This window comes from Neopsephotus bourkii, unplaced genomic scaffold (assembly GCF_033783945.1).
Source record: "Neopsephotus bourkii isolate Nb327-2 ecotype Australia unplaced genomic scaffold, CSIRO-AGI_Nbou_v1 NB_1825, whole genome shotgun sequence".
Taxonomy (NCBI): domain Eukaryota; kingdom Metazoa; phylum Chordata; class Aves; order Psittaciformes; family Psittacidae; genus Neopsephotus; species Neopsephotus bourkii.
In genome coordinates this window covers 2,992,067-3,018,448 of record NW_026902298.1, presented here as the reverse complement: position 1 = coordinate 3,018,448, position 26,382 = coordinate 2,992,067, and the positions used below count along the sequence as shown (strand labels likewise).

At 39.5% G+C, this 26,382-nt stretch overlaps 1 protein-coding gene across 26 annotated transcripts in view; it reads right to left on the bottom strand.

Moving 5' to 3' along the window:
- Positions 1–26,382, bottom strand: part of DLG2 (discs large MAGUK scaffold protein 2) — a 1,002,605-nt gene that overhangs the window by 604,911 nt on the left and 371,312 nt on the right. Inside the window, exon 1 of one of the 26 annotated variants that reach the window (XM_061343355.1) lies at positions 23,949–24,529. The exons of 23 other annotated variants lie outside the window; for them this stretch is intronic. In XM_061343355.1, the coding sequence (XP_061199339.1) occupies positions 23,949–24,050 (102 nt within the window). In that variant the 5' untranslated portion in view covers positions 24,051–24,529. Of the gene's footprint in view, positions 1–23,948; positions 24,530–26,382 lie in introns of those variants that run through there. 2 more of the 26 variants (XM_061343361.1, XM_061343366.1) reach the window with 2 other exon arrangements.

Here is a 26,382-nt window from a genome sequence, read left to right as displayed (position 1 = left end):
TGATCACAATGCTAAGCTCCAGTCTGTTCCTTATGCCAATGATGTAATTACTAGATGAATTCTGCAGAATTTACACGTATGCAATTACTAGTCACTAAAATTGGCATTTAGTGTGAGGTGATGAAATTTTGTAGCAAATAATTTCTTTTAAGCTAAAAATTTCAATTACATCAGACAATGAGGGGAAGGCAAGTTTCAATGAAAAGCTCAGGAATGTATAGGAGGCTACAATTTTCTTTTAAAATTTGAATCAGTCTTCTTACCAGCTTACAACAGAATAATAAAGAGTTGATAGCACATTGGTGATAAGTCCAAAAATACTTTTAAAACAGGCTTGTGAATGAAATGAAAATTCAGGAGCAGCAGATGGGTTTAACTGCTGTTCAATGTGGAGTGGCTTCCAAGAACATGTTGTATGCAATAATAAATAGCCAGAGACATAAAGTTTCCCCAGTAGTTTAAATCCTGTCCATACAAGCTAAGTGAAGGCTTTCAAGCTTTGGCTCGCTGCAGCATCTTTACATTTTCCCCTTGTCTACAGCAGCAAAGATGCTTGTTATTGACATTGTGTGTCAGCAATGTGTGTAATTAAAGCAGCACTGAACACAGTTTCACAAGCAGGCAGGTTTCACATGGGCTTTCTGAAACAAGAATAGTTCTTGGCTGCGCTTGCAGGTTAATCACATTCAGCACCAGCATACCCATTGTCAGCAGTGGATAATTACACTAATGTACACAATGCCTTGGTTTGTGCATATATTTTACATAATAGCCATGTTATGAATTGCCTCCCTTTCTAATTCTTGATCTGGATGTGGGAATTGCGATGGTGTAATGCATCTAGGATTTCTGCTGTCAGGATATGACTGCCTCCATGTCTCATGCCCTGTTGCTTTGAAGTGAAGTCCCAAAAGGCACAGGAAAAACAGGCAGCAACTTTTCTATTTGCACTTAAAACCACCAGAAAATGGCTTTGCCAAGTGGCTATGACTAAGTTAAAGCTTCTACACTTGTCATACCATGTCATCATTATATCTGACTGACACAAGTATTTGTGACATGGATAAAACTGGAATTTCTAAAGCCATACAGTAATGCACAGATGCACAAAAAAAGGTGCAAAACAAAGAGTACAAGTGACAAAGAAATCTACATTGGGATTTAAGCCCATGAAAAACCATTGTTGTTGTCTTCTTTTAAACTAATTCCTTCAGCAGAAACAAAAGGTTTGTGTGGAAAAGAGCATCACTGGGTCCAAATAAGTCTCAAGTTCAGTGCCAACCTACGGTTAAATATATGCATCTGCCTGCATAGGTGCATCAAGGATGATTTTGATGAGTTAGATGCAATACCAGAATCTCCTTAATACTGTCTTGGATGAGCTGAAGGGAAAGGGATTAGTAGGGAAACAAGTGAAAGAAGTGAGGAACCAAGTGGAAAAGCTGTATCAGATAAGACCAGAGATGTCAAACCTTCATGCAGGTTACCAACTATATGCTTTCTCTGTTGTTAAACTACTACATTTCACTGCTGCTCTAGAAAAACATTTTCTAAAGTGTCCTCCTATAAAACACCTCTTTTTTCAATTAATTATCCCCATAAAACAAAATATTGGTATAGCTATTGCAAAACCACATACTGTAACACTACTACTCCTGGAAATGGCCATATGACCAACAAAAGGGGGGCTGAGTAACAAGAACGAGCCTTGACCCTCACTATCCTCACTGTCAGATGTTGAAGCCCTGGCTGTCTTGGGTCAATCAACCTGGCTCCGTCCGGGCCAAAACTGCTCTAGAAGAGGCCAAGCTTGAGGACATGAGCCAGAACATGCAAACAGATCTTCTGTCAGCAGTGCAGATACAGCTACTTTCTACTATGAGAGATGTACAATACCATTACCTGAAGTAGGAGAATACAAACTGTATCAATTATTTTGCCATGTCTCTTTTGATTTCAAGTATCTGATGATTTTTAGGGGTGGTTTCTAGCAATGTAAATATACTTCTTGTCAGGTTTCTATTTATCAGTGACGACCACTTCAGTGGAGTCATTCTGGAGCTGGAAAGTGCTGAATATGGATCACAGACTGACTTTGCAGTAGTGGTTTTAGGGAGGTTTTTACATTATTTTCACCAGCCGTTTAGACAGGGAATTATGGCAATATGAGATTACATGATTAAACCTAACATTTAGTGAAAAGTACTTAAACACATGTTCAGTAAACTGCAGTCTGTTCTCAGATATTACTCAGACAGTTGTACTGTCTACAGCAAAAATTATTTGATGTGCATGAGCTTCTCTCTCATAGGAGCATCTTCTGATAAAGCAAGGATAATTGTCAAGTTTTGTAGGATTCCTTTCCCTCCTTCCCATAAATGTAAAAAGTAAAGGCCTTTTTTCCCAGGAAGGCACTTTTTCCTAACAACCAATTTGAGGCTCTTTTGCAATATGTTGGCTTGCGAATCCTGCAAGGCTTCAGATCAGCAATAATACCGCTTTCCATCTGAAGCCAGTTCAATATATTTTGCACCTTCTCTCATGGGTTGTTCACTCTAAATGTCCTTCATTTTATTATATTTTTGCTGCAACGTTTTAGAGATCATCTTTCTAATGCCCAACTCCTGTGTGCTCAGACACTCTCCCCCAGATTGGTAATAAGGGTTAAATACATGCCACTGCCAAAAGTAGTCATTTTCCAGTGTCTTACCTTGAATCTGCTCTGGCAGCCTCTGTGCACATCTCCTCTGAGACCAGACTGGCTATTAAATTCCAGTTATTCGGAAACAAATTTAGGCTTGGGACAATTTTTTCTACTGAACCTTTGTCAAATGCATGAGCGACTCTGTCTACATCCAGCAGCTCTCTGACAGGTTTATATTCAGTTCATGAATCCTACATTTTAACAACAACAGAAGTTGTTTAACTGTGGAAAAGCCAGAATTTCCCCAGCTGTTTTGGTAGTTTATTTGTGGTCAATATTAGCTTAGATTAATTTCTTGGGAACAGTGGCATAAGATACTTGCACCCACAATCTAAAGTATTCTTCTTTTGTATTACAGCAAAATGTTCAGTTTTTGTCACATATAATGCCAAAGCTATTTTCAGGCTTCACAGACTGGAATATGAGGCTTGAAAGAAACTTAGTATTTCACTAATGAAGATCATAAATGAAATAAGATCCTCCAATTCTCTCAGCTTCCCAAACTCTATAGAGTAAGATTAAAACATTAATGTCACTGTGTTGCTCTCCCCTCAAAGAAACCATTTGTGTTGGGGATACTGGTGTCAACATGGATCAATGTTATGATCAACCAATACTCCTAACAAGCAAATAAACCAGAAATCAGTTCAGCTTTGATGCAGCAGTCCACTGTTTTTCCAGAGAGCATCTGCTCATGGCTAACTTTTCGATGTCCTCCTCCTTGTAAGGATAGCACAGATGTTCTTAGTGAAATATTTGAGTTGTCAGCACAACTCAAACAACAATATAAAGAGTATCTTCCAGGGACGGAAAAGGCATAAATGTATTGTTTTTCTAAGGTATCTGCTGATGCATCAAGCTCATAAAAACACCTGGCACAATTTTTCACTGAAACATCATTCCCTTTTTTTTTTTCTTTACTAAATCAAATGACTGCTCTTAGGGTAAGGGATATTTACCCAAATGCATGAATTGGAGATTGGCTCGTGTCCATCATCTCTTTTGATTCCTCTGGATGCTATAACCATGCTCATCAGCTGAGATAGTGTTTACGACATTTAGTACCAGAGTAATGTCTGCCCATCAGCTGTCACTGGAGAAAGGCACAGGTTTCCTATCAGTGCAATGACATATCTACCACAGACATATCTGTGACTCAACCGATATCCTATGACTTTTACAGGCCTATTAAATGTCTGTGGTTTAGCAGGTTTATTACTCCTGGAGAATATTTTTCCAACCTCTGTTTTGCTTCCTTCAGTTTAAGGAGTGCAGCTTCTTGAGGAGGAAAGGGAGCTCCCTTATTTTCTGCTTGTAAAAGTATGTTTTCCTTAGATTAGTGTCATCCAGTGTGCTGATCATCCATCCAGTTAGTTCACTACTTTAATGTGGGGTCTCCAAAGTGAATTTTGTTCTTCTGAAACCTCTCCCCCTCTTTATTTTTTACACATTGATGTGGCTATGTTTCTTCAATGGCAATAGGTATGGCACTTAACACTTTTATTATCAATAGCATATTTACTATCCAGTATACAAGCCTGTGCTTTTCTAACAATGAAAATGACTGTTTCTGGCAATATTATGGTGTGTATGCCATGTCCAACTTCATAACCGTCCCATTTACTTTCAGTTGAATAGTGTATTTATCTCCTGATGAACTGCTGCTCATTTCTCCTATGAGGATTCATCGGAGCAAAACACATTGTTTGCTCTCGCCAAATTTTGCAAAGCGATATAATCCATCCTCCTTCTCACATCTTTCCTTCTGTGACACCCACTGGGTTGGCTTCTGTTAACTAAGTCTGCTTCTGGAACTCCACGAGCTTTTTGCTGCAGTCAGAGTTGTGATGCTGTTCACTCAGCTCTTTTCTTTTACAGTGTTGAGGTTCTCAATCAGGATACAATTTTCCACCCGTTATCTTGAGTCTGGACTCAGACCCTTCTTTTGTTTACCAAATTGTCACATCTTTCCTTGGAATTTTTAGTGACATTCCTGAGGTATCTTACCCTCCCAATCACAAGATCTGTGTTGGGATGTGACTTAGGCACGAACAATCCCTCCTCCACTATTTTCTGCAACAGGACAGCTAAGCGTACTTGATGTGCTCTTGGAAGAGCTCCAGCTAAATGACTGTGAGAAAACAAACACAGGGTGTATGTAATACAGAATACAGAGTCAGGATGTGTTCGTGGTGCACACCAAGGATCAGCTGTGTAGGGGTGCACAGGGTACTACACTTATGTCTCTTTTGGGGGTTGGAGTAGATGATCTTCAGAGGTCCCAAGTCTGTGATTCTCTGAGTCAGTCTAAATGTACATGTAACTAACATGATCTCTCTTTAGAGAATCAGCCCCCCAGAAATGCCAAATGGCTCATTCTGTAGCCATTAAGAGTTTTGTATCTCTGATTAAACCCACTACTCATACATATTTCATGCTTATGGGGTAGAGGGCATTCCTCATCATTCTTTACTTCAGTTTTACACTCTTTTTGGCTGAAGCAACAAAAAATATCAAGGATTTCAAACCAGCTACTGTAAGAAAAGAAGCTGCCCTTTGTTGGCTTTCACTGCTTGCAAAACTAGACTGGTGTTGCTTTCATTTTCCTCCATCTTCCTGGAGAATTTCAGCTCTGGCGAGGCTGGCTTTGAAGTGTTTCACTCTCCTCCTCTGTGTATTTTTCTCTGTTCCTTTTAACTCCTTCTATGAATTGTGCTCAGTAATGCCTTAGTTCTGACAGCACTTGCAAGAGGTCTCCTTTAGATCATGCCTGGTTTCAGCTAGCTGGGAATAACCAAAGAAATGTGATGTCACCTCCCATGACCCAGAGACTGTGTCTTACTGACATGAAGACAGAAGTATTCACTGGCTATTTCAGACAGGACTAATCTAAAAGAAGTCTATCATGAGGCCTTCTTTCAAATATGTCCTACCTGATTTTAAAGTTTAATTTCAAACCTGCCTTTATAACAAAATACAGCAAATGCTACTACAAGCAAAAGAAGAGTAATTATAATGAAAGACATTTGGGGAGTATAACTGTGCTGTATTTTCTTCAGGGGCATAAACATACATTTCAGCTTTTGTGCTAGATCCAAGTAAATAAAATCTACTAATTCAGAAATGTGTGGGCAGGAAATCTTTATGCTGTTCAATTTTAGCAGGATGTGAAGTATTAGACATTGACCTCATGACTCACACGAAAACAATGTGTATTTAAAGAACAGAAATAATTGCTCTACCTCATTTGGTCCAGCTTTCCTATCTCCATAGGAGACTCAGTGTTTAAAGGCATCCTCAAATTTCATTGTTTTCCTCCCAACGACAACAGAATAGGGTTTTTGTGAAATTTCTTTCTTAATATTTCTCAATTCTCTTTAGATGAATTCTCAGTGAGTTAATACATCTGTTGCATATACTCACAGCTCTTCAATACAGTGAACTCTAACTTTTCCTGTCTTTAGGTTTATATCTTCGAAATGTTAGAAGCCCGAATATCTTCATATTATTCTGAGTCTGCTCAGAATATATTTATACATAAATTATGCTTATGTTCTGTATCTATAATGTTATCTCTTTTGACTTTATACAACAGCTCAGCAAGAATATGGTCATACTCAGCAGGTGAAGGGATGTGTATTTATTTGTATACTCTAAAGTATTAATCCCTTTTCTGAGCCACTACCCTGAAGAATTATGTCACTGAAAATATACAGGACAAGCACAGGGGTAAAAAAACAGAAGCTGTAGTCTGGAAAAGTACTTTACATAATACTTGTAAAAATCACAACCACGAACATGACATTCACTGAATCTCATGACAGTAATAAAAATGATTAGTACCCTTTAATGCCTTCACCATCTAGATACATTTCACAGGGGGTTTGTTGGAAAAACTGGACATGGGAAAGGTGGGGGATACAGATGAAGAGATTAAGGAAGAGATTAAGAGATTAAGTCTCATAGGAATGCCTGCTGGAACCATTATTCTTTCGGGTGGTACAGGAGGTCTGGAGACGATTCTGCTACGTCACCAGACTGCTGCATCCTCCATAATCCCTGATGGATACGCAACTGATACCTAACCCTTTAAAAAAGTACTTTATGGGTGACATTAGCTCTGCAATATTAAGTCCTAGCATCAAAGTGCAATATGCAATCATATGTTTGATATTAGTGAGTTCACTAAAAAAAATGCTTGACAATTTCATCTTGGTAGCTCTTGAGATTCATGACTGCAGGGTGCCTGTCACAATGATGGCTAAATTTGAAAAATGATAGATCAGATTTATGACAAGATATGAATTGTTCAGGCATTATGTTTTAGCGTGAATACTTATCAGACTGGACAGAAATTCACAATCTCCTCGACATTGCAACACTTGGCTAGAGAAATAGCAAAAATAAATCACTTTTAAAGACGAGATTTGTGGTGTGATTAATGTCTTCCTGATCAGCAAGTCCTAAATCACTCTGATCATGATAATGAATGATCCTATTTTACACAAACATACACATACATCCACTGCACACAGGAGACGGAGCTAAGGTTGCCATGGGAACATCACCTCCAGATTTTCTGGGTTTATATAATTAAAATAAAACAAGCCCAATGTTTTAATAATTTAGCTTTGTAATTAAAAGCGCTTATCTTTTGTTTAGTCAGGAATTCAGTTTATCTGACGGGTGCAGCCCAATGCCATAACTTTATTCAACATTTCCAAAACTTGGTCTTCACAGTAGGAGATACAGTGCAGGAGTGACTACAGTATAGTACAGAAATAGCTGTGTCAGTGTTAAACCAGGTGGCTCAGCTGCTGATAACATAACCTCCATGGCAGCAATGAACTCAGCACAAGCTGTGCAATTGAAGCATAAATTTTGCCAGCTTTTGGCATAGGCTGATGCTAAGGGATGGGAAGAAGCAGAACATTTCTTCAAATTGATTTCTCCCCTCCACCAGCACCCATTTCCCCACACACATGTAATCCACCATGGGGAGCACCAGCAGTCCCAGCCTTGCTCATGGGGGTTGCCCTCCACTCACTCTTTCTTTGTTCATCCTTATCCTTCTCTTGTGCTCCTTCAGGACAAGTCCCAGCTTTGCCTGTATGTTCAAACAACTTGAGTTTGGTCTAGGTGTAGGAATACACTCAGGCTCCTGACACTAAGCTTAACTTCTGGGTTTTCAGAAGAGGTGACCTATAAACCTCATTGATGTTAATAATTAAAAGCATACAGGAAACAGCCTTCCTCAGTAAGTCTTCCCTCCATTTGAGAGCTTCTGTGTCTTATAGAAGTTGCATGAAGATACTGGAAAAGAATAGTCATTGGAGTCATCTGTCTTTTCAGTAAAGGGAAACTCAGTCTTTTGCGCTATCAGTCTCTAGAGCAAGACATACTATTGAAGAGGCCAGCGGGCTTTCTTCCTTGTTTGAGCATGTTGCTTGCTCTAGAGACTGAGGCTATCCTATAGGTTGTGTGCAAAACAGATGATACTCTCACTGTGCCAGCATTATTGATCTAATTGCAGTAACAGTGCCACCACCCTGGGAATATAAGCTTCATAGCCAGCAGCTGATGTACATGTACAGATACTGCTGTCAGTGCTGCAGGCGTGGAAAATGTGCTTTCTGAAGAGCCAGCTGGTGTATTCAAGGGGAAAGGAACTGAGAGAAAACGAGTCTTTGGCACTGTAATGAAATGAGATTGTACCATATAGGTCTGTATTGAGTAAGACGTTTAGTTAAAATTTTCAGTAAAAGTCTCCTCCCTAAAGGAATAGCACTTAATACACGTTAAAATATAATTGTATAATTGGAGCTCAAGTGTTTGGGTTATGTAAAAGGTGCTGTAGGCGTATCAGCTTAGACAGAGGTAATTAGATCCTGTATATTAACATTTCCCTCTTAAAGGGATAACCAGCAATATTTTTAGTAGTGGAGACGCTTAAGCCTAGAAACTTGGAGAAAAAAAGGTGCTGTTTGGAACTCCTCATTTAGCCCTGTGTTTACTTTATTCCTACCTCTGTCACTGACTGGCCTGTAAGACTATTTTTGCAGTAGATTGCCTGTTTAATGCAACCCCAGCTGGGTGCCCACACAATGGCAATACTGCTACTGCTTTTGGTGGAATCAGCATAAAACTGAATTGCCTGCAAGCATCAATCACAGGGCTGAAAATAGGACTAGATAGTAACATTAAATAATACAATACTTGGCATGTATATATAGTAACTGGTCATACATTGAAGCCACAGAAGTCTGTGACAGGGCCAGGAATAGAAGAAATCAGAGCTTTAATCTCCCATGAGTCAAGAGTTAAGAGTTTACACAGAAAAGAGTAAATAGCCACACATCACTGCCTACCTCAGTCAGTTTGAAGGATACAAAAAAAACAAACACGATTTCACTCACAGTAAGTCGAATGACAATCAATGGCTCTACAGCTTTTTAGTATCCAATTGAAGCCCTTGAAAAATCAAGTGGATGTATGGGACAGTAGGTTACTACTCCATCATAGGATGAATACAGGAGAATGCCATTGATCGATTTCTTGGATTTTCAAACACATTGCAAAGCTTTCTAGAGAAGAGGACCTGTTAACTTTGAAAACAGAACACTGCATCTCTAGAAAGTGGAAGAGCAGAGCACGAATTAGAGATGTTGTAAGGGTTCTTTTCCTTCTTTCTATAGGATAGAAGAAGTAATGTACAGTTCCTCCAGCCAGGAAAACCAAACAAAGCCAAACAAAACACCCATGTGCAAGGGCTACACCAGTATTTTCTAATTTCAACACTGTTATCCATGCTTGGCTTTTCAAAAACAAAAAAAAATACCCACCCAAAAGAAATTCCAGGAAGAAAACCCAGGCCTTAAGCTCCTCATTGAAAAGTCTGTACCAAACTTTGGAATACAACACAAATCTCAACTGAAAACAAGAGAAGATTAATCCACACTTCCCCAGAAATATTCCCCAGTTTGATATTTTTCCGTCCCTGCAATACCCACTGAAGACCGCCCTATCTCTACTCATATGAGGTTTTCTGAGGAGTTTGAGAAGAGTACAGGTATCTTGTTTCTAGGTAAGTCAAAGCCTGTCCCTGTAAGTGAAGGGAAAAACCTTGGGTTTTTTGGTTTTGATCCTAAAGTCTCAGAAGATCAGGACTTGCGGATTGAAAGAGCTGGATAGCCTAAACAGAGCTCTCCAATGCTCACCTAGGAGGCAAAGAGAAGCAAGGAACGGTCACCAAGACCCATGGGACAAGCATTGTTGTCTTTCCTTAGCTCAACCCATGCCATGTATGGGACAAAGTGATGAACACCCCTCTTCCAGCAGTATTCCCAGCACAAATATCAAGCAGCTCAATTGGATTTTGCTCTCAAGATAGTGACTGGAAGTTCTCAATACACTTAATAAAGCATCCTTTCAAAGGCAGCTATTCAGACCAAAAATCTACAGCAAGAGTCACAGAGCTCCTTTAAATATTCAGAGCCTTTTTCGCTTGTCAGTTTTTCAAGGTGCATTTGTTCCAAAATGTTTTTTCTGTTGCGGAATTGCACCTGAAACTGATCTTTGCAGACAGCAGCTGAGCACAACAGTGCATTTGGAAGCAGGGAATAGCAGCAAGTCAATGTGTCTCTAAGCGGTCTGCACTCATCTCAGGGTTCAAGCTGGAGCTCAGCGGCAAGCTGCTAAATGGTTGTTTGTATCAACTCTGCAGGCAAGGCCAATAGGTTACCTACAGCTGAAGAAGTGATGAAAACAGCTGTAGTTGGTAGCAAACACAGCCAGAAGGACACCACCACCTGAAGACTGTTTCCAAGCACAAGCCTGTCAAGTCCTTGGCTGTCACTGCTCATATTTATGGCACTAAGTGTTTAGGGATAACACAATGCAAGTGCTTTGCTCTTCTTTTGGGATCTCACCTGCTAACCCATACATATGAGAGATGCCTATCAAAGGAGAAGGATCTTTCTCTTTTGAGAATGGCACTGAAACTTCAAACATCATTATATAGGTATGTGTCAGACACAGAAATATTTTGCTTGCACACTGTAGGCTCAAGAACATTATTATAAAGCAGAGAAATTAAATTCACTTTCAAAGCTTCACACACAGAAAATGCGATTTGCAGAGTAACAAGTTCAAAGCCTATTGAGCTCATGCTGGTTTCCAGCACTTTCTCATTTGGCCTGGTATAGATTCATTATTTTCTCATTCTTTGCAGTACACACTAATATTTTTGAATGAAAAGAAACCATTCCTTATTAGTGACACCAGAAAAATGAATTTTGCCTTGCAGTTGGTGAATTAAGATTATCAGAACTTTTATTCACCTCCAGAAAATATAATAGCTGAGAAACACCAAAGAAATGCTTAATTTATAACTTCCTCATGCTTTGACTTGTACTCAAAAAAATCCATCAAATGCATGACTACATTACTCCTCTTCAGTACCTTTTGTACCAAAGCTTGCTGGTCCTATCCAACTAAAAACCAGCAGATACCAATGGACGACATGTAGTGTTGCCCTTTATACTGATTTGAGACTCTGAGAATGTTTCTTCAAGCTATTCTAAGCATTACAGAAAAAGCAAGAGAAGCCAATCTTCTGGGGCCTTGCACCTTTTAAAAAGGCAACAATACTTTCAGACCAAATAGCCAAATCTCTTCAGGTACCAACTGAGGTCTGAGTAAGTAAGCATCTCAATAAAACTCTACTTCTGAAGCTAAACTACACCAAAGGGTAGACATCTTATTAATACAGTGCCTTGGTCTTTAAATTAGCATTTTACATGGTTTAGCCAAATCCAAAATTGCTGATATGGAGGTATGTCACCACAATATGCTTTATCAGTCTTACTTGGGACCTCTCATCATCGAACTAGGTGAATAATTTATGTAGGAAATTCAAAACAGAATTTGCTCTCTTTCCTTTTCTTGGCTTATTTTAATTTTAGTCGCTCTTAATTCAAGGAGTTAAAACCTTCTTAAAGAAATGCTTTAAAAACATTGACAGATTTAACTTATTAGAGGTTTTGACAACAAATTATGTTATTATTTACTGCATCATTTAAAATCCTGTCTGACTTCTCACTTTTGCAGAACAAAATTCAGGGACCAGCCAACGTGAGTTTTCCATATAAAGCAAATAGACCTCTGTACCACAAACACATTCGACGCTTTCAAACGCAACCTTACAGCCTTAAACAGACATTCCACTTCTCCCACCCACCCACGATCTCATCCAAGGCCTAGAGTCACCAATTTTCTCAGGATTTAAGAGTGGGAGTTTTGCTAATGTAGCAGGTAAGTGCAGAGTTTCGTGACCTGTTTGGTGTGTACATACATATATGTGAGAGGGTATGGACACGTTTCCCTATGCCTACTGCTATTTACTTTAGAAACACCCTGATAACTTCATTCTCTCCAACCACATTCACTGACCTGGGGTCTAACAGTGAATTTTAAGTGAGAGGCTGCAACAGCAAAGAAAGCAGATATTTGAGAAGTAAAGCAAAGTGAGGGAGGAGGTAAGGCATAGTGCTGAATAAAGGAAGCACTGGCAGAAGAGAACTACTGCATAGTCAGATCCTTAGAAGGTGCTCAATTGCCATCAGAAGTCAAGGGGGATGGTACTTAAGTACCTCAAGAATCTTGACCTTAGAGTCTCACAAACTCGACCTGAACTTTTTTACTAATAGAGAAACTGAAGGACAAAAGGTCCTATATATATACTAGCCTCTGTCAGACCTCCCAGATTTATCAAAATGGGCTAGATTGACTCTCTCCATACCTTCTATAGGATCAGTGGAAGAACAGGGAATAACCCCCAGAAAATTTAACTTCCTTTCCCTTGTTTTAAACACTGCATTATGCTCCCCAGATTCCCTTTTGGTTTAGCTGAGGGGGTATTTCACCTGGCATTGCTTAAAAAACAAACTGCTTCTACTGCAAAGTGAGGTGTACGGCTGCATGCCAAATCACCTCTCATTTCTCCTGCTTTCAGTGAAATTTGGATGAGGTAATTTGTAAAGGTCCATTCCAATCAACATTTCAATGATTCTGTGATTACTTTGTACACATTCTTATAACATGAGCTGACCCATTCCTATCTAGGTCCTTTCTTTTGTGAATAAACTGAAGACGTAGGAAAAAAAGTCATCACACTACAGAACAACTAATTCTCATTTAACAACAGAAACATTATTAACTTGTGGAGGCCTATGCTGTCCCTCCTGGTGAATACAAAATCAAGAAACAGCTGGTGTTTGCATGAAGAATGCGGATTAGTTTGAGACCAGCTCCATTTCTCTGGCTCAGCACACTGAACATTTTCATTCCCGTTACACAAGGAAGAAATAGTTGCTAATGCTCTGTGAAAAGGTGCCACAATCCAGCTCCAGTAAGAGATTTATACACCACATCAGTAGAGATTAGGCAACTGTAGACAGAAAATTAAACCTCAGTTTTGGGAAGCCAGCTTCACCACAAGATGCAATAGCCTTAGGTTCAGCTCTCAGCTCTGTGAGGGAGACGATGCTCCTCTGTCTGTCCTTACAGCTGTGCCTGACCTGAGGAAAGAGGTGTGAAGCTCAGCAGCCCTACAATAACAATTTAATACAAAAGCTCCTCTTATAACCATTCTTGCAGTCCTCTGAAAGTTTCTCTTCCCTCTGTCTTCACTAGCTTCCAGCACTTTTACAAGCTTTGAATTTCAAGACAGGAGAAAGACATGTCCTTAGTGCTGGAAACTTCAAGAGCTGCATGCCTGGAACTCACGTGGGGGTTGATGCATATGGTAAAGAGTGCAAAACCCCAAGCCTTTAAGGGAGGAGGTGTAACAGGCTTGCCTGTAATACATGCATACACACAAAATTAGATCCTCAAGTGCATTTTCTAGGTCATCCTCTTCTCCCTTCTCTGCTCTCCCCTGAGTTTTCTTAATTGTTCTGAGAAGGAATACGTGTTTCAAAAGGTACCACCAAACTTTGCCTTATGAAAACATACTGTCCTGGTTATTTCAGAGCCCAAGCTACTGTGTATGGAGCATTAGTCCTCAGTTAACTTTGCCAGTGCAGTAGTATGCTTTCTGATGCTGTCAAGTGTTTAGCTCCTACCCAGCTAATTTATTATCAGAGTCAAGCCAAGGACTGGAAATCCAACTGCAAACACTAACAAGGGGAACGGAATGTGGAGGAAAAGTGTAAATGTTACTGACAATACCGAGAAGACCTCCAGTCACAGCTCTGCAGATTGTTGTGTCCTGGATTTGATGGGACTGTACAGAGTCCCATGAATTTGCTTAATTCATTGTAGACTGCAGAATGTAGGATTTACTGTGTCATTTAGGAGAGGCACATGGCCCTCTGAACTGGACTGAATGTCCCTCCTAGAGAGCAGCCTCAGCAGAACTTCTGAACAAAAATCCATGTGATGCAGTCGCTGATTTGCTTCCTTGCAACAGGTTTAAATTTATCAGCTTCTCCACTTCCTGCCTCATGTATCATTATCCTATGACTATTTTTAAACAATCTTTGCAAAATAAAAACTTAAATAACCAGAGCTCTGGAAAGTGCTTCTCCCCTACAGCAATTTTATATAATAAATTAGATGATAGTAGCACTACTTGGATGGGTGGAGATTAGAGTCTGTCAGCACTTTCTTAACAAGCCCCTTTCTCCAGAGACTTGCAATCTAAACATAACAATTTGCTATGGGCAAAAAAGTGCGATGTGAAAGCTCAGACCTGGAGGAAGGACTTTAATAAAGGATGAACTATAGCATTTCAAGGTATACCTGAAAAAAATACCTTGGGGAAAGGCAGGCCAGCAAAAAAAGGAGGAGGAAATGCTTCGATTTTTACTGATATCCCATTTGTCCTTATACCCTTCCCATGGCTTTATGTTGGTCCTTAAAATCAATGCTGCATTGTACTTACTCTGCACATTTAATTTCACTTCAGTGCTGCATGCATGCAATAACTACTCATTCTCAAGTATTATCAACTTGATTTTCTAGATAGAGACACAAGGCACAACTTGCCTCAGGCCACAGAAGGAACTCTGTAAGTGCCAGGAATAGAAATCGGGAGTTCCTGTTCCTTGTCTTAAATTGAGGCCACAGACCCCTCTCTGGCTGTGACTGTTTTCTTGATGTTTTATGGATGTGATTATTCTGTTATGGACGTATGTTTAAAACAGACTAGGATATCGCCAGGATACGTAAGGATTTTAAGGTATCTCACTGCCATCTCACAATACCTCAGAAACAGTGTGCCAGGACTAACATACTTCAATAGCCGGCTGTTACAAGCTATATACCAATCTTACAAGGTGGTAGAAAAGCAGGCATTACTAATTTAAATGCCCTTATAGACAGGCAAACTTTTAATTCATTGAACTTAAACTTCTCTCTTTCTTGCAGGACGTATAGTTAATGAAGTGCAAGCGGATAAGGCTAAGCTGGTGGGAAGTATTTGAGGGTGGAGTACCCCTATGTGCTAGACACAGGGTCTCTTGCATTTTGAGTCCATGGCAAGTTTCTTACAGACTCAGGCTTAGAGCTCTAACACAATATACCTGGGCATATTGCAGGTGGACTGTCACAGGTGTGGTGGTGGTAGGTCCAGAAGAATCAAACCTGACAGAGCTATTTTGGCCTCTGCCCTATTTGTTAGATTATTTAGGCTTCGAGCTGTGAAATCAATTCTGAGACCTTCTAGTGTGTTAAATACATCTATTTCCTTGCATTCATACATCCACTTCTTTGACAGGCTGAGGAAATTGGGGCTCTTCAGCCTGGAGAAGAGAAGCTGTGTGGAGACCTTAGAGCAGCTTCCAGTATCTGAAGGGGGCCTATAAGGCTGCTATAAGAAAGGGACTCTTCATTAGGAACTGTAGTGATAGGACAAGGGGTGATGGGTACAAACTGAAACAGAGGAGATTCAGGTTAGAATTAAAGAAGAAATTCTTTACAGTGAGGGTGGTGAGGCACTGGAACAGGCTACCCAAGGAAGCTGTGAGTGCTCCATCCCTGGCAGTGTTTAGGCCAGGCTGGTTGGGGCCTTGACCTACCTGGTCTAATAAAAGGTATTCCTGCCTATGGCAGGGTTTGGAACTGGATGATCTTTAAGGTCCTTTCCAACCCAAACAATTCTGTGATTCTATGATTCTATGATTCATTATCTTTGGTTCCCAGGAAAAGTTGTTGGGGAAGCTTGTGTCCATGTTGTTATTAAAGAGGTATTTTTATCAAATGAAACTGAGAGATGTGTTGCAGGCTTTCAAATAACATGTGAAGCCAAGGGGCAGAGGTGGATGATGTTTGAAGATACAACTGAGAGGACTGGCTATAGGCTGCAAGTAATCTTCCTTGATGCAGTCTCATCCATACTCCCTCCTGGAGTCCATGAACAGTCCTTCAAGCCATGCGTATGAATTGTCTTGAAAGAGCTTGGGAACACTACAAAATACAGTGAAGGACCAAAACTAACAATTTTACGATATAGAGTATCAGGAGCCAAGTAGTAGAGTATACTCGTTAGCCCTCTTTTACTTAGCAATATAGGCATGTCCTAAAAGTTCTGCAACTGGCCTCAAGTCTGTAGTTACAGGCTTTTTCTATGAAGGATGAGCTCACATCTTGCAAAGAAATCTATGTGTCTACATCACCCTCTGCAGGAAGCTACCTGTTGACATGGGCTCTGTACCACACTTGCCATAGCTACAGAGCCTCCAGGTGATTCATTGTGTGCACTTCAGTGCTGACACCAGCTTACATCTTTCCGAAAATTCATATTGGGCATATTGCGTTTAATTACACTGAGAAGCTATGAGTGTCTCCTGAAGGAAATCTCCCCAATACGATGCGTCAGGGTTCTCAGAATCAAGGTTGCTGAAATGCCAGTTCGAGGAAAAACTGGAAAACAAAGCTTCTGTTTCTCTAAGAGCCTGACATCTTCTCAGAAAGCCTGTTTTCTGGCCACGTGCAACACGGTAGGGGTATTTGAGCAAGGGGTGCAAATGCTCATTGAAGCTGGGTGAAGAGGACAGTTTTTACCTTACAGATTCATAATGATACTCTCAATACACTCCGTAGCCAAACAACTCAAAAGAATAGCCCAAACTGCCTTAATATTTCATCAGATCATTCTGTGCCAACTCTCCTAGGATTATAGATGATTAACTCCCACAGGGAGTCAGAGGAATCCCCATCAGTAATCTTTCTTCCCATTCAGGTTTCCATTGCGATCAGCACCACCCCCAGCTAAGCTCTCTTCAAGAATCCTGTCCTTAATGATTATTAATGCTATTTTGAATGCTTAAAGCTGAAGAAAATATAGTCAGAAAAGTGCAAGTAACAAATATCTGTATTTTCTTCATGACAATATTTCTGATAGCTACACTGCAAAAATAAAAGCTACTTTTCAAAGATCAGGAGAGCTGTTTGATGACAGTTTTCAGTTTTATTGCTATTATCACTGAAATATATTTATAAAACACCATTTATCACCATTCTTTTCTATGACACCTTATAGAGTTAAAATGGAAGTCTATATATTACCTTCTCTTAGTTAGTAATTAGTTTGAAAAGTCAATCAACTCATGTAACCGTGTATCAAGTCATTCCAGTATTTATACATTTCTATTTGAAAGTACCTCATTTTATGTAATTATTATATATAATTTAAAGCAGAAGTATAACTTAAAAATTGACTGTCTGAGCAAACTCTGAGCTTCTCCTTCAAAATACTAACTTCTATATGCCTCCTGCCCTACTATTTCCATAGGTGCGCTTTATTGGCATAATATCTAACTCAGTGCTTGTGACCCTGACACTCAACTCTACTTTATTACTAGCTTAAAAGAACCCCAAACCTATTTCTCACCATAGCTATATGTACAAAGGTACAATACAGAGGGCATGCATAGCATCCTTTGGGTTCAGGTGAATTTTAAGTAATCTAGAGTGGTGAAAATCAGACTCCATTGCTGTGCTATTAGTGAGTATCCTTATTGTGATGACAGAAACATGCACAGCAAACATCATGGGCCATCCTGTCCAGTGTCCAGTCCCTGATGGCAGCTAGAAACAGATTTTCTGCTAAAATCTGGAGGAAAGGCCAGTGATTCAAAATGATGCAGGGACTGAAGATCCCACTTACAACAGAAGTTTCTTTCAGTGCATACACTTTTCAAAAAACAAAACTTCATTTTAAAAGCCACTTTTAGCATTGTTTTCTTAATTTAAACTGACTGCACATTTGTTAAGGGGTGGTTTCTCAGGGAATCTCCTACCAGCCATCCATCTCCTTCACAGCGTACAGGGAGCTTGTGGGCAGGGCAGTGGCAGAAAAATGAGATGCGGTATTCTCACACAAGCAGAACTATTTTTAACATCTGATCTTGATGCTTTTAGAAAATGCCTGGGCATCACCCCCCTCAGACGTTGGCCAGTGCCAGTGAATGACAGCAAGATAGTGAGCTACCTCCAAGACTGAAATGGCAATGCCTGTTTGAATACGCTAACCAGTGACTTGACTCCTACCTGACTGAGAAGACGGTCCCAGCATTCCAGAGGATTCAAGACCTAACAATATTATTTCCATTTTCCATCTAGCAAGACTTCACCAGTGTTGTTTTCTCTTCTTGTCTCCTCAAAACCCTTGCCCAGGCCACTGCTTTCTCATCCTACCATTGAGCTGCTGTCTCTGCATCTACCTTCATCATGCCTTTCCTCCACTTGCCCCACATTGATCTTGCTCCTCCTGCCTCCTACCTCTCCTTAGGTTTCTGCTGTCCTTGTACCTCCTGCAATACTGATTATACTGATTATATAATATATATACTATATTATACTGAAAAATAATAAACTCAGGATCATTTACTAAGTTGCAGTCTACTCACTTTGATACCAGACTATTTCACCACTGCAATGCTCCTCAACGGAACAAGAAGTTCTGAAGAGCAGGATCTGATTTATTAACCTTTCAATACTGGGAGGAGATCCTGGCAGGGTCCCACAGCCTTATAACTTACTACTTTAGCCTCAGAAAAATTCAATCTGGTGGCCTTGGAGTAAAATGTATAATTCATCTGTTCCCATACACACTGATGATGGGTGGGAACTGCTGTGAAGGGATTGCACTTGTACTTGAGCTAAGAGTTTTAAAGTGTAGAGGGTTAGGCAATACCTAAGAGAAAGAAAAGATACAGCAAGCTGTATGTGCTTTGGCTTACACCCCGTGGTAGTTTGCATAGATGCTATGCCAGAGAGAGAAGAAAAACTCTCCCTTCCTTGAGCCCTGTACACTAATGCACAAATCCTCTGTGACACAACCAGTCATACTCAGAGGCACTTGCCAGTGGCAATCCTCCATCTCTTCTGCAGTTCCTTCTATTGCTGAGCATTTTTTTTTAACACCACAGTGGCCCAACAAGAATAATATGTAGAAGTAGGTTTCTCAGTGCCACTGTCAAATGTTATGCATAGCGAGTGGCAGTAATGTTCCAGCTGGCTTACTCTGCTGATTGTCTATGAATAAGCAGTGAACACTTACAGAGCATTCTCAAACCCTATACAATACATTGGTTTCTATACATGGATCACAGAAGTCAGAATGACCACAAATTTTTACATCTGTCCAGTTCTGCTGCCCCAAAACTCAGAACTGAAATATGCGAGTGGAGTCAGAGGTTATGTCCACATCAGCAAGCAGCAGGAATGGAGCCACAGGATGAAGAGCTGGTAAGAACTCAACCATAACATTACACATTTTGTGTTTTACTTTGAAATAGTGCTAACCTATTTTTGCAAACTACCTGCAAGATTTTAGAGTACTTGGTGTGTTCCTGGAGTTCATCTTTCTGCTTAGTTTCATCAAAAAGGCATTCTGTTTACACACCTACTCTCTAATGCAAAACAAAGCAGAACACATGGGTAGAGCTGGGAGATTAATTTCAAAAGCTCATTTATCATTTGAATGAATATTCTATAGGACTACGTCCAGAAACCACCTCAGACTCTCCCATAGAATGCAAAATCCCACTTGACTTCATGGAGGTGCATCAAGAAGCTAAAGCATGCAGGCCTTTGAGCATGGTCTACTGTGTATCATACCTAGTTAGTTAGAGAAGTACTTTTCCCTCTTCTCAAATTACTGTTTCTTACAATTACCAGATCTAGCCTATGACAACATAGAGACTATTCTTAATTAAGAACTAAGTGACATGTCAGAGTTTGTTCAAGAGGCCAATGCCAGTACAGAAAACTAGTAGTTTTCTAGTAGCTTGGTCATGGTAAAAGTAATAAATATGAATGCCAAGACATTTAGTAATACCATCTAATATTTGTTTTAACAATAAAACCTTCTGTAATGCAACAGATTTTCAAAACATAGAAGTTTTGGCAGCTGAAGAAACAAGTGGTTTTACTTCTATGCTCACTTTGGATAACGGAATAGGTCACTGTTTTGCTATTTCAGCTAAAATAGAAAAGTAGTTGGAAAAACCCACCAAAATCAGTTGTGCTGGAGGACTGGTTGTGACAAATGTGCTAAGAGGAAAGAAAGGGGACAGGGAAGAGAGAGAGGCATTTCTTATCCCTTTTTTTAAAAAAATCACAACTTTTAAATTATACCAGGACAGACATAAAAATAAACCTAATTCAGAAGGAAAGTAGGATTTATTACAATACCTAGTCAAGGTCAAAAACCAGGGAAGTCACTCATCTTTCAGTGGCATCTCCTCAATATCTATTTTCAACATACAGAGGCAAAGGAGATAAGGCAGAAAAACACTTCCATGTGAGTGTCAGAATTGTGGCTGAAATGTAATTTAAGAAATGTCTCAGTCAACCTGAAATCTCTTCCCAGCATTCCTAATAAGAGCAAAATGAGCAGGATATTAAGAGTCAGGAGATAACTCTTCTGCAGTACTGAACAAACTATTACAGGGCCCAATTCAGCAAAGTGAGTAAGCACACACTGACATTTAAGTGCGCATTTAAGTCTCGTCATCTTCAGTGAGAATCTGATATATGCTTCAGCACTCCTCTCGATGGAGATCTGGGAACGCAGGTCTACCTTACACACAAGACATCCTTTAATCCATAGACACAAATCAGTCCGGTAGCTATGGAGCAACTCTAGGACTCAGGGGACATGGATTCAAGTCCCAGCCCTGCAAGATTATGAATAAGACAGTTTTGCAAAGCACCTCATGGCACCTGAGGGCCATATTTTGAAACCTGCTTATTCCCCTTCTGCTTCAGCTCTGTACTGCTGTGATGGAAACACTGGTAGTTCCCTACCAGAAATGGGAGAAGTGTTTAAATATGCTGAAGTAGGTTGCAGTAGTGCCACTTCAGGTAGACATTACCTTGCATTTCAAATTCAACTGCTCTGAATTCTTTGCAATTTCAAGGTCAAGGATCATACAACTGAATGTTGTTGAAAGTAAAGGTCCAGGACAAGGTTAACTATCAAAGTCCAGGAAATCAAGTTGAAAAGAAAAGCTTCCTGCAGGCGCAGTTAAGACTCTTCTACTGCCTTCTTTGGAACATATGGTGTAGTAAGACATGCACACCCTCTTCCTGCCCCCCCAGATTAACTCCCTGGCACCACCTGTTAAGAGTGAGCAGACTGAAAAAAATACAGCATTGGGAACAGATCAAAATGGGTGTAATGGTTCTGATGTGGTGTATTTCTCTTACTCACTTCTGTGCTCATAGAAAAAGAAGATTGTATCTGGTGTAAAATTAAAAGTAAAACCTGTAAATACAGTGTGAACAATACTGCAATCCTGTAACTTGCACTTTTCTTTCAAAAGAAGCTAGTTAATAACCTGACCTGGTCATTTTATCACTTGGAGATACTTGCCTGAACTTTGAATTCCTTTGTAGTCTATTCCACTAGCTAGATTTCCTCTGCCACTCAGAATTAGGCATATGACCCTCCTTCCTGAGTTCAAGAACAACGTGCTTGTAGAAGTCATAATATTATGAGCATGTTTAGATACATGATTTCATGCCATGTAACTAAAAGATTTCCTAAATAGAAACATCCTTACTTCTTGTTCAGACTTCTTGGCTTATTAACAATGGATCTGCACCCATAAATCTAGAAATGTAACCCTATGAGTCCAAAGCAGAAAGTCATTTATTTAGATAGGGGCTGCAGAACAAATGGAAATGAGAAAGAGGTATTTGAAGTGATGCATTGGTATGTGCACAGAATATCTCATGTATGCTTGACAGTTGTACCAAAGCGTACTAATCCAACATGTGTTGAGCCAACCCAAGATAACTCAGTTTGCTCATTCTCCTTCTCATCTTTCTGAGAATGATCACCATCCCACACATCCACTTTTCATTTGAGAAGTAGTTCATAGACCACCACAAGAAGATAAAACGTTGACTGTGAGTAACTTAATGAGCTTGAAGGACTAAAGAGGAAAAAAAGTTGGAAATTTTTGATTTTTATTCTCTTGCTCCTTCCTAACAGGATCTGAAAAATCATGAAAGAACTTAAGTGCATCAAAGAATGTCCTTTGAAAATCATGCTTACAGGCAGGAATACAAATTGGATACTAGTCCCCAGGCTACTGGCCTACCTTTGTAGTAGGCTGGCTTGCATTTTATTTTCCTGACTAACAGTTCACTTTTAGCAATTAGAATTTAACACTGGAAAATGAAAGAGGTTAAGTTTTTAAAGTTAAAATAAAAAATAAAAAAAAGAAAGAAAAAGTAAAAAGGATTTTTCTCATTAAAAAGATGAAAATTAAAAAAGCTCTTAAACTGTTAAACTCTTGATGCTATTTATATCACTAGTGGTATCGTGACACAGCAATTAAATTATAACCCTTTCGCTAATAGAACGTATTTTTGTCTATTTATAATGGAAGTAAGGAAACAAGAAACTTTAGTTCAGTAAAGTCTCGAGTCATCAGAGATGTAGGCAGGCTGCAGTCTGAAGAAAAGAAGAAAGTAGACAAATAATATGTAAATATTTGACTGTAACCTAGTTTGAGTTTAAATGTATTATACGAAGTAGTAGATGATCTGTCATTAACCTCTAGCTGAACTATATTTAGGGTGCACTGGGCCATCTATAACCTATTTCCTAAAGTTACTTGATTTCATTTAGGCTACTCTGTCACATAGGAACTCAGAAAATTACACTGTGTTCCCTAGTTTGTGGACTGTACAACTAAAATCCGATTTTTGTAGTTTAGCCATTTTTGAGGGTTAAAAAGTTACACAGGTGATTTAAAAATAATTACTATTGCTACCATTTTTATGTATCCATATTTCCTACCCTATTTAAACATAGAGGAACAGTTTTAATATCAGCTAGTATTTAAGGATACCAAGAAAAAGGATGGGACAAAATCTGTACACACCCCCCTCCCCCAGTTAAATCAGCATGATTGAGCCAGTGATCCAATAACCAAACATGTTTACCTAAAGAAAGTAAGTTTTAAAAACATGCCATCACTTTTCAGTTAGTTCAGTAAAATAACAGAAATAACAAACAATGCTGGTTATAGACTAATGTCAAGTCAGGATTCATATGAGTAAAAATACAGACCAATCCAACACCTTTCTTAAAAAATAGGGGTGGGATTGCATTACACAGCCAGAAAAGAAACTTCTCTGGCTAACTGCGCCACCTTTTGATTTCAATTTAAAAGAGAAATTAAATGATTGTCCAGTTCCTTAAAGAAAACACTTATTTAAAGATACTCCTGTAGACTTAAAAATGGGTTCAGGAGCTCACTTTGTGTATTTCTTACAGAGAAGTGCAGGGTTGTAAAATTTAGTATCGCTTTTATGGTTAAAATCCATGCCAGCAATAAAAATGTAAAAATACATTCAATCTGGCTGGTTTGCGTTTTTGTAATAACAGATTAAACATCAAAATCAATAAAGCCAGGCAAATGGCAGAGTAGTGGTTTAGTAATCTTAGCACTGTTAGTTAAGTATACAATCAACTCTAAAACAAATACTTCATAATCCGTTAGATTCTCCTACGTATTTCTATACTCATACAACCCTGGGAAATAAGGAAGCTTTACTTCTGATTCTTCCTCTTAACATTAAAAACGGATCAGCTGTAAGCCCTTATTTACAGGCAACATATCACAATTTGCACTGAAATCTCTAGTCAGACATGAAATTAAATAGCACAGATATTCAAAGGAGTTACAGCATGCATTTAAATACATTAACCACATCCTACCTTGCATCCAAACATCAACGACAAAGTGTTGTTGGTGCATGCAACTTTGCAGTGGCAAATCATTGGTGTAAAGCAGTCAGGATTTTTAACAATAGGGCACATTCCTTTAGTGCTGCAGTAGTGGCAGCCTACTGAAGGCTAAAAACAAGTAGGTAATACAGCACATGGAGTGGCAACATATGCTGCTCAACAGCTAGCTTTTCTCTTGCTGGTCAGAAGCAGCCTGCTTGAATCTCTACCTGTGTCCCATTCAGCCATCCCCTTCTTTGTTGATGAATCAGCGATGCAGCATTGATCACGAATCTCAGGATTTCCCTTCCTCTGGGAAATTAGTTTTCACATCGGGGAAAAAAAAAAAGGGGGGGGGGGGAAGGAGAGAAAGAGATGGAAATGAGGGGGACCAGCAGGTGTGGCAGTATTAGCATGTAAAAGGATGTAAACGCCTACTCATAACAATCACATAAGATTGTCATGCTAGCTGAAGTGGGCTGAAATTATTCCATCGGAAGAAAAATACTGCAGCTCCTGATTTGGTAAAAAGCCAGTGAGTTGCTGCAATACATAGTCATTGTGGGGAGAGAAGAGGGGGAAAAAAAAAGGAAAGAATTACTTATCTAAGAAGCCCGAATCCTCAGCCTTTATCAATATGCATTCCAGTAAGGATTCCCTTCCCAGCGCTTCCCCGAGAAAAAGAATCAAATCAGTCGCAACTCCGGAGAAGCGATGACCTTTGCTTTCCCCAAAAAGATGAATCTCGGCATGAAAAAACCCTGTACTCAAAGCTGAAAATCCCAGATGCTGGGAGTTTGCAATCAGAGAAATACAAGCAACATTTATCCAATCCTGGCTTGCCACATGGGAGCTTTCTCCAGGCACAAATTTACAAATAGACAGGTTGAAGGATTGCAGGAGACACTGAATAAAGATATAAAGTTACACAGAAAATGCACAGCTTGAAGCTTAAAGCTCTACCCTCTTTAAGCTCTCCTTTGGAAGCATTATAACTAGTGACTCCAGCCAGTACTATAACCCTACAACCTGCAAACAGCTTGCTGTATTCCAGAAATGCAATAATTAAAGAAGTTTTGGAGCATTGATGCTGGTTTGGATTCAGTTGCAGCTGTCGCTGCTCCTTCAGTTAAAGCAACACCAGCTGAAAATGCATAATAAAGCATTTGGATGAGCAAACCGCTAGCTGTGCTTTTTAAGAGGATTATTTATATCAAAAGTTGGACGAATGCATCCTTCAGTTTTAGGTTCGGTCATGGCACGCACACAAATACAAAATGAAAAGGCTACGATATAGAGTGATGTCTTCAACGCTTTCACAGCTGACAGCAAGGTAAACCCAGCAGTTGATTCACAGTGACTTGACCCTGCTTTTTTGCAACTCACCAAGCTCTGCCTATCAAATTAGAAACTCTTTCTAAAGAAATGAGAGCAGCTTGTCTCCCTGGCAATCGCAAGTGAGTTCTTAAGGCACAAATGAAACAATTTTCTGTAATAAGCCCTAACTAGGAATTTGTTACACAACAGAATGGAGAAAATGGCACACAGAGGTCTCTGTGTGCAGCCAGGTCAAGAAGCAAAGAGGCTGAATTGTAGATCCACCTGAGACTGCAGACCTTAATGTGGGAGATCTCTTCTATTAAGATTTTATATTTATATAAATATGTATACATGCATGTCTATTGCATATATGTATTTATCTGAATTTTAAGTAGAATTTCTTCAGTATAACTTATCCTTCTCTTTACAAAGTTCAAAACCATAAAAGTACCATTTCTTTAAACAGCTTTGATTCTGCTCTTTCTTTTGCACCATGCCATAACTTTCTTTTTACCCTGCTTTTTGTTTGTAGCTAAATTCCAACTTGGTAGTATATTTTCCTGTTATTGTTTCTTACTCTGCATTTTTGAACGCAGAGTTTGCAAGAGCCCAAGCTCAATAAAATGATAGCAGTTTCTAGATTGAAGTGACAGGTAGAACTGCTCCACATTTAGAGTTGCAACCCAGTTTCATCCCTGAAGATTTATTTCTTGCAAATAACAGGCTCTTAGAATCCAGTGTCCTCAATTCATTCAGCTCATACTTCCTAACAGCCTGGACATGTGCGTTACATGTCATGGGAGTTCACTACAAGATGCCATCAATAATCTAAGTTTCTCCAACCTGTTAGTCCAAAGTGACATGGCAGCAGCACTTGTTTCTGACTTGCTGTGGTAGATATCATCTGAAACAGTGACTGAGCCTGTTTAGAAATGTACCATGGTGACAAACAGCAGCCATAACATTGCTGTATCTTTGATCTGTTTATTCCTAGCTTGCCTGTCTCATTATTAAGCTATATATTACCCAGATTTTCTTTCAAGCACTGTCTCTCGCATAACCAGCAGTGGTGTAAATATAGAAAAGTGTAGTTTCCATGACAATA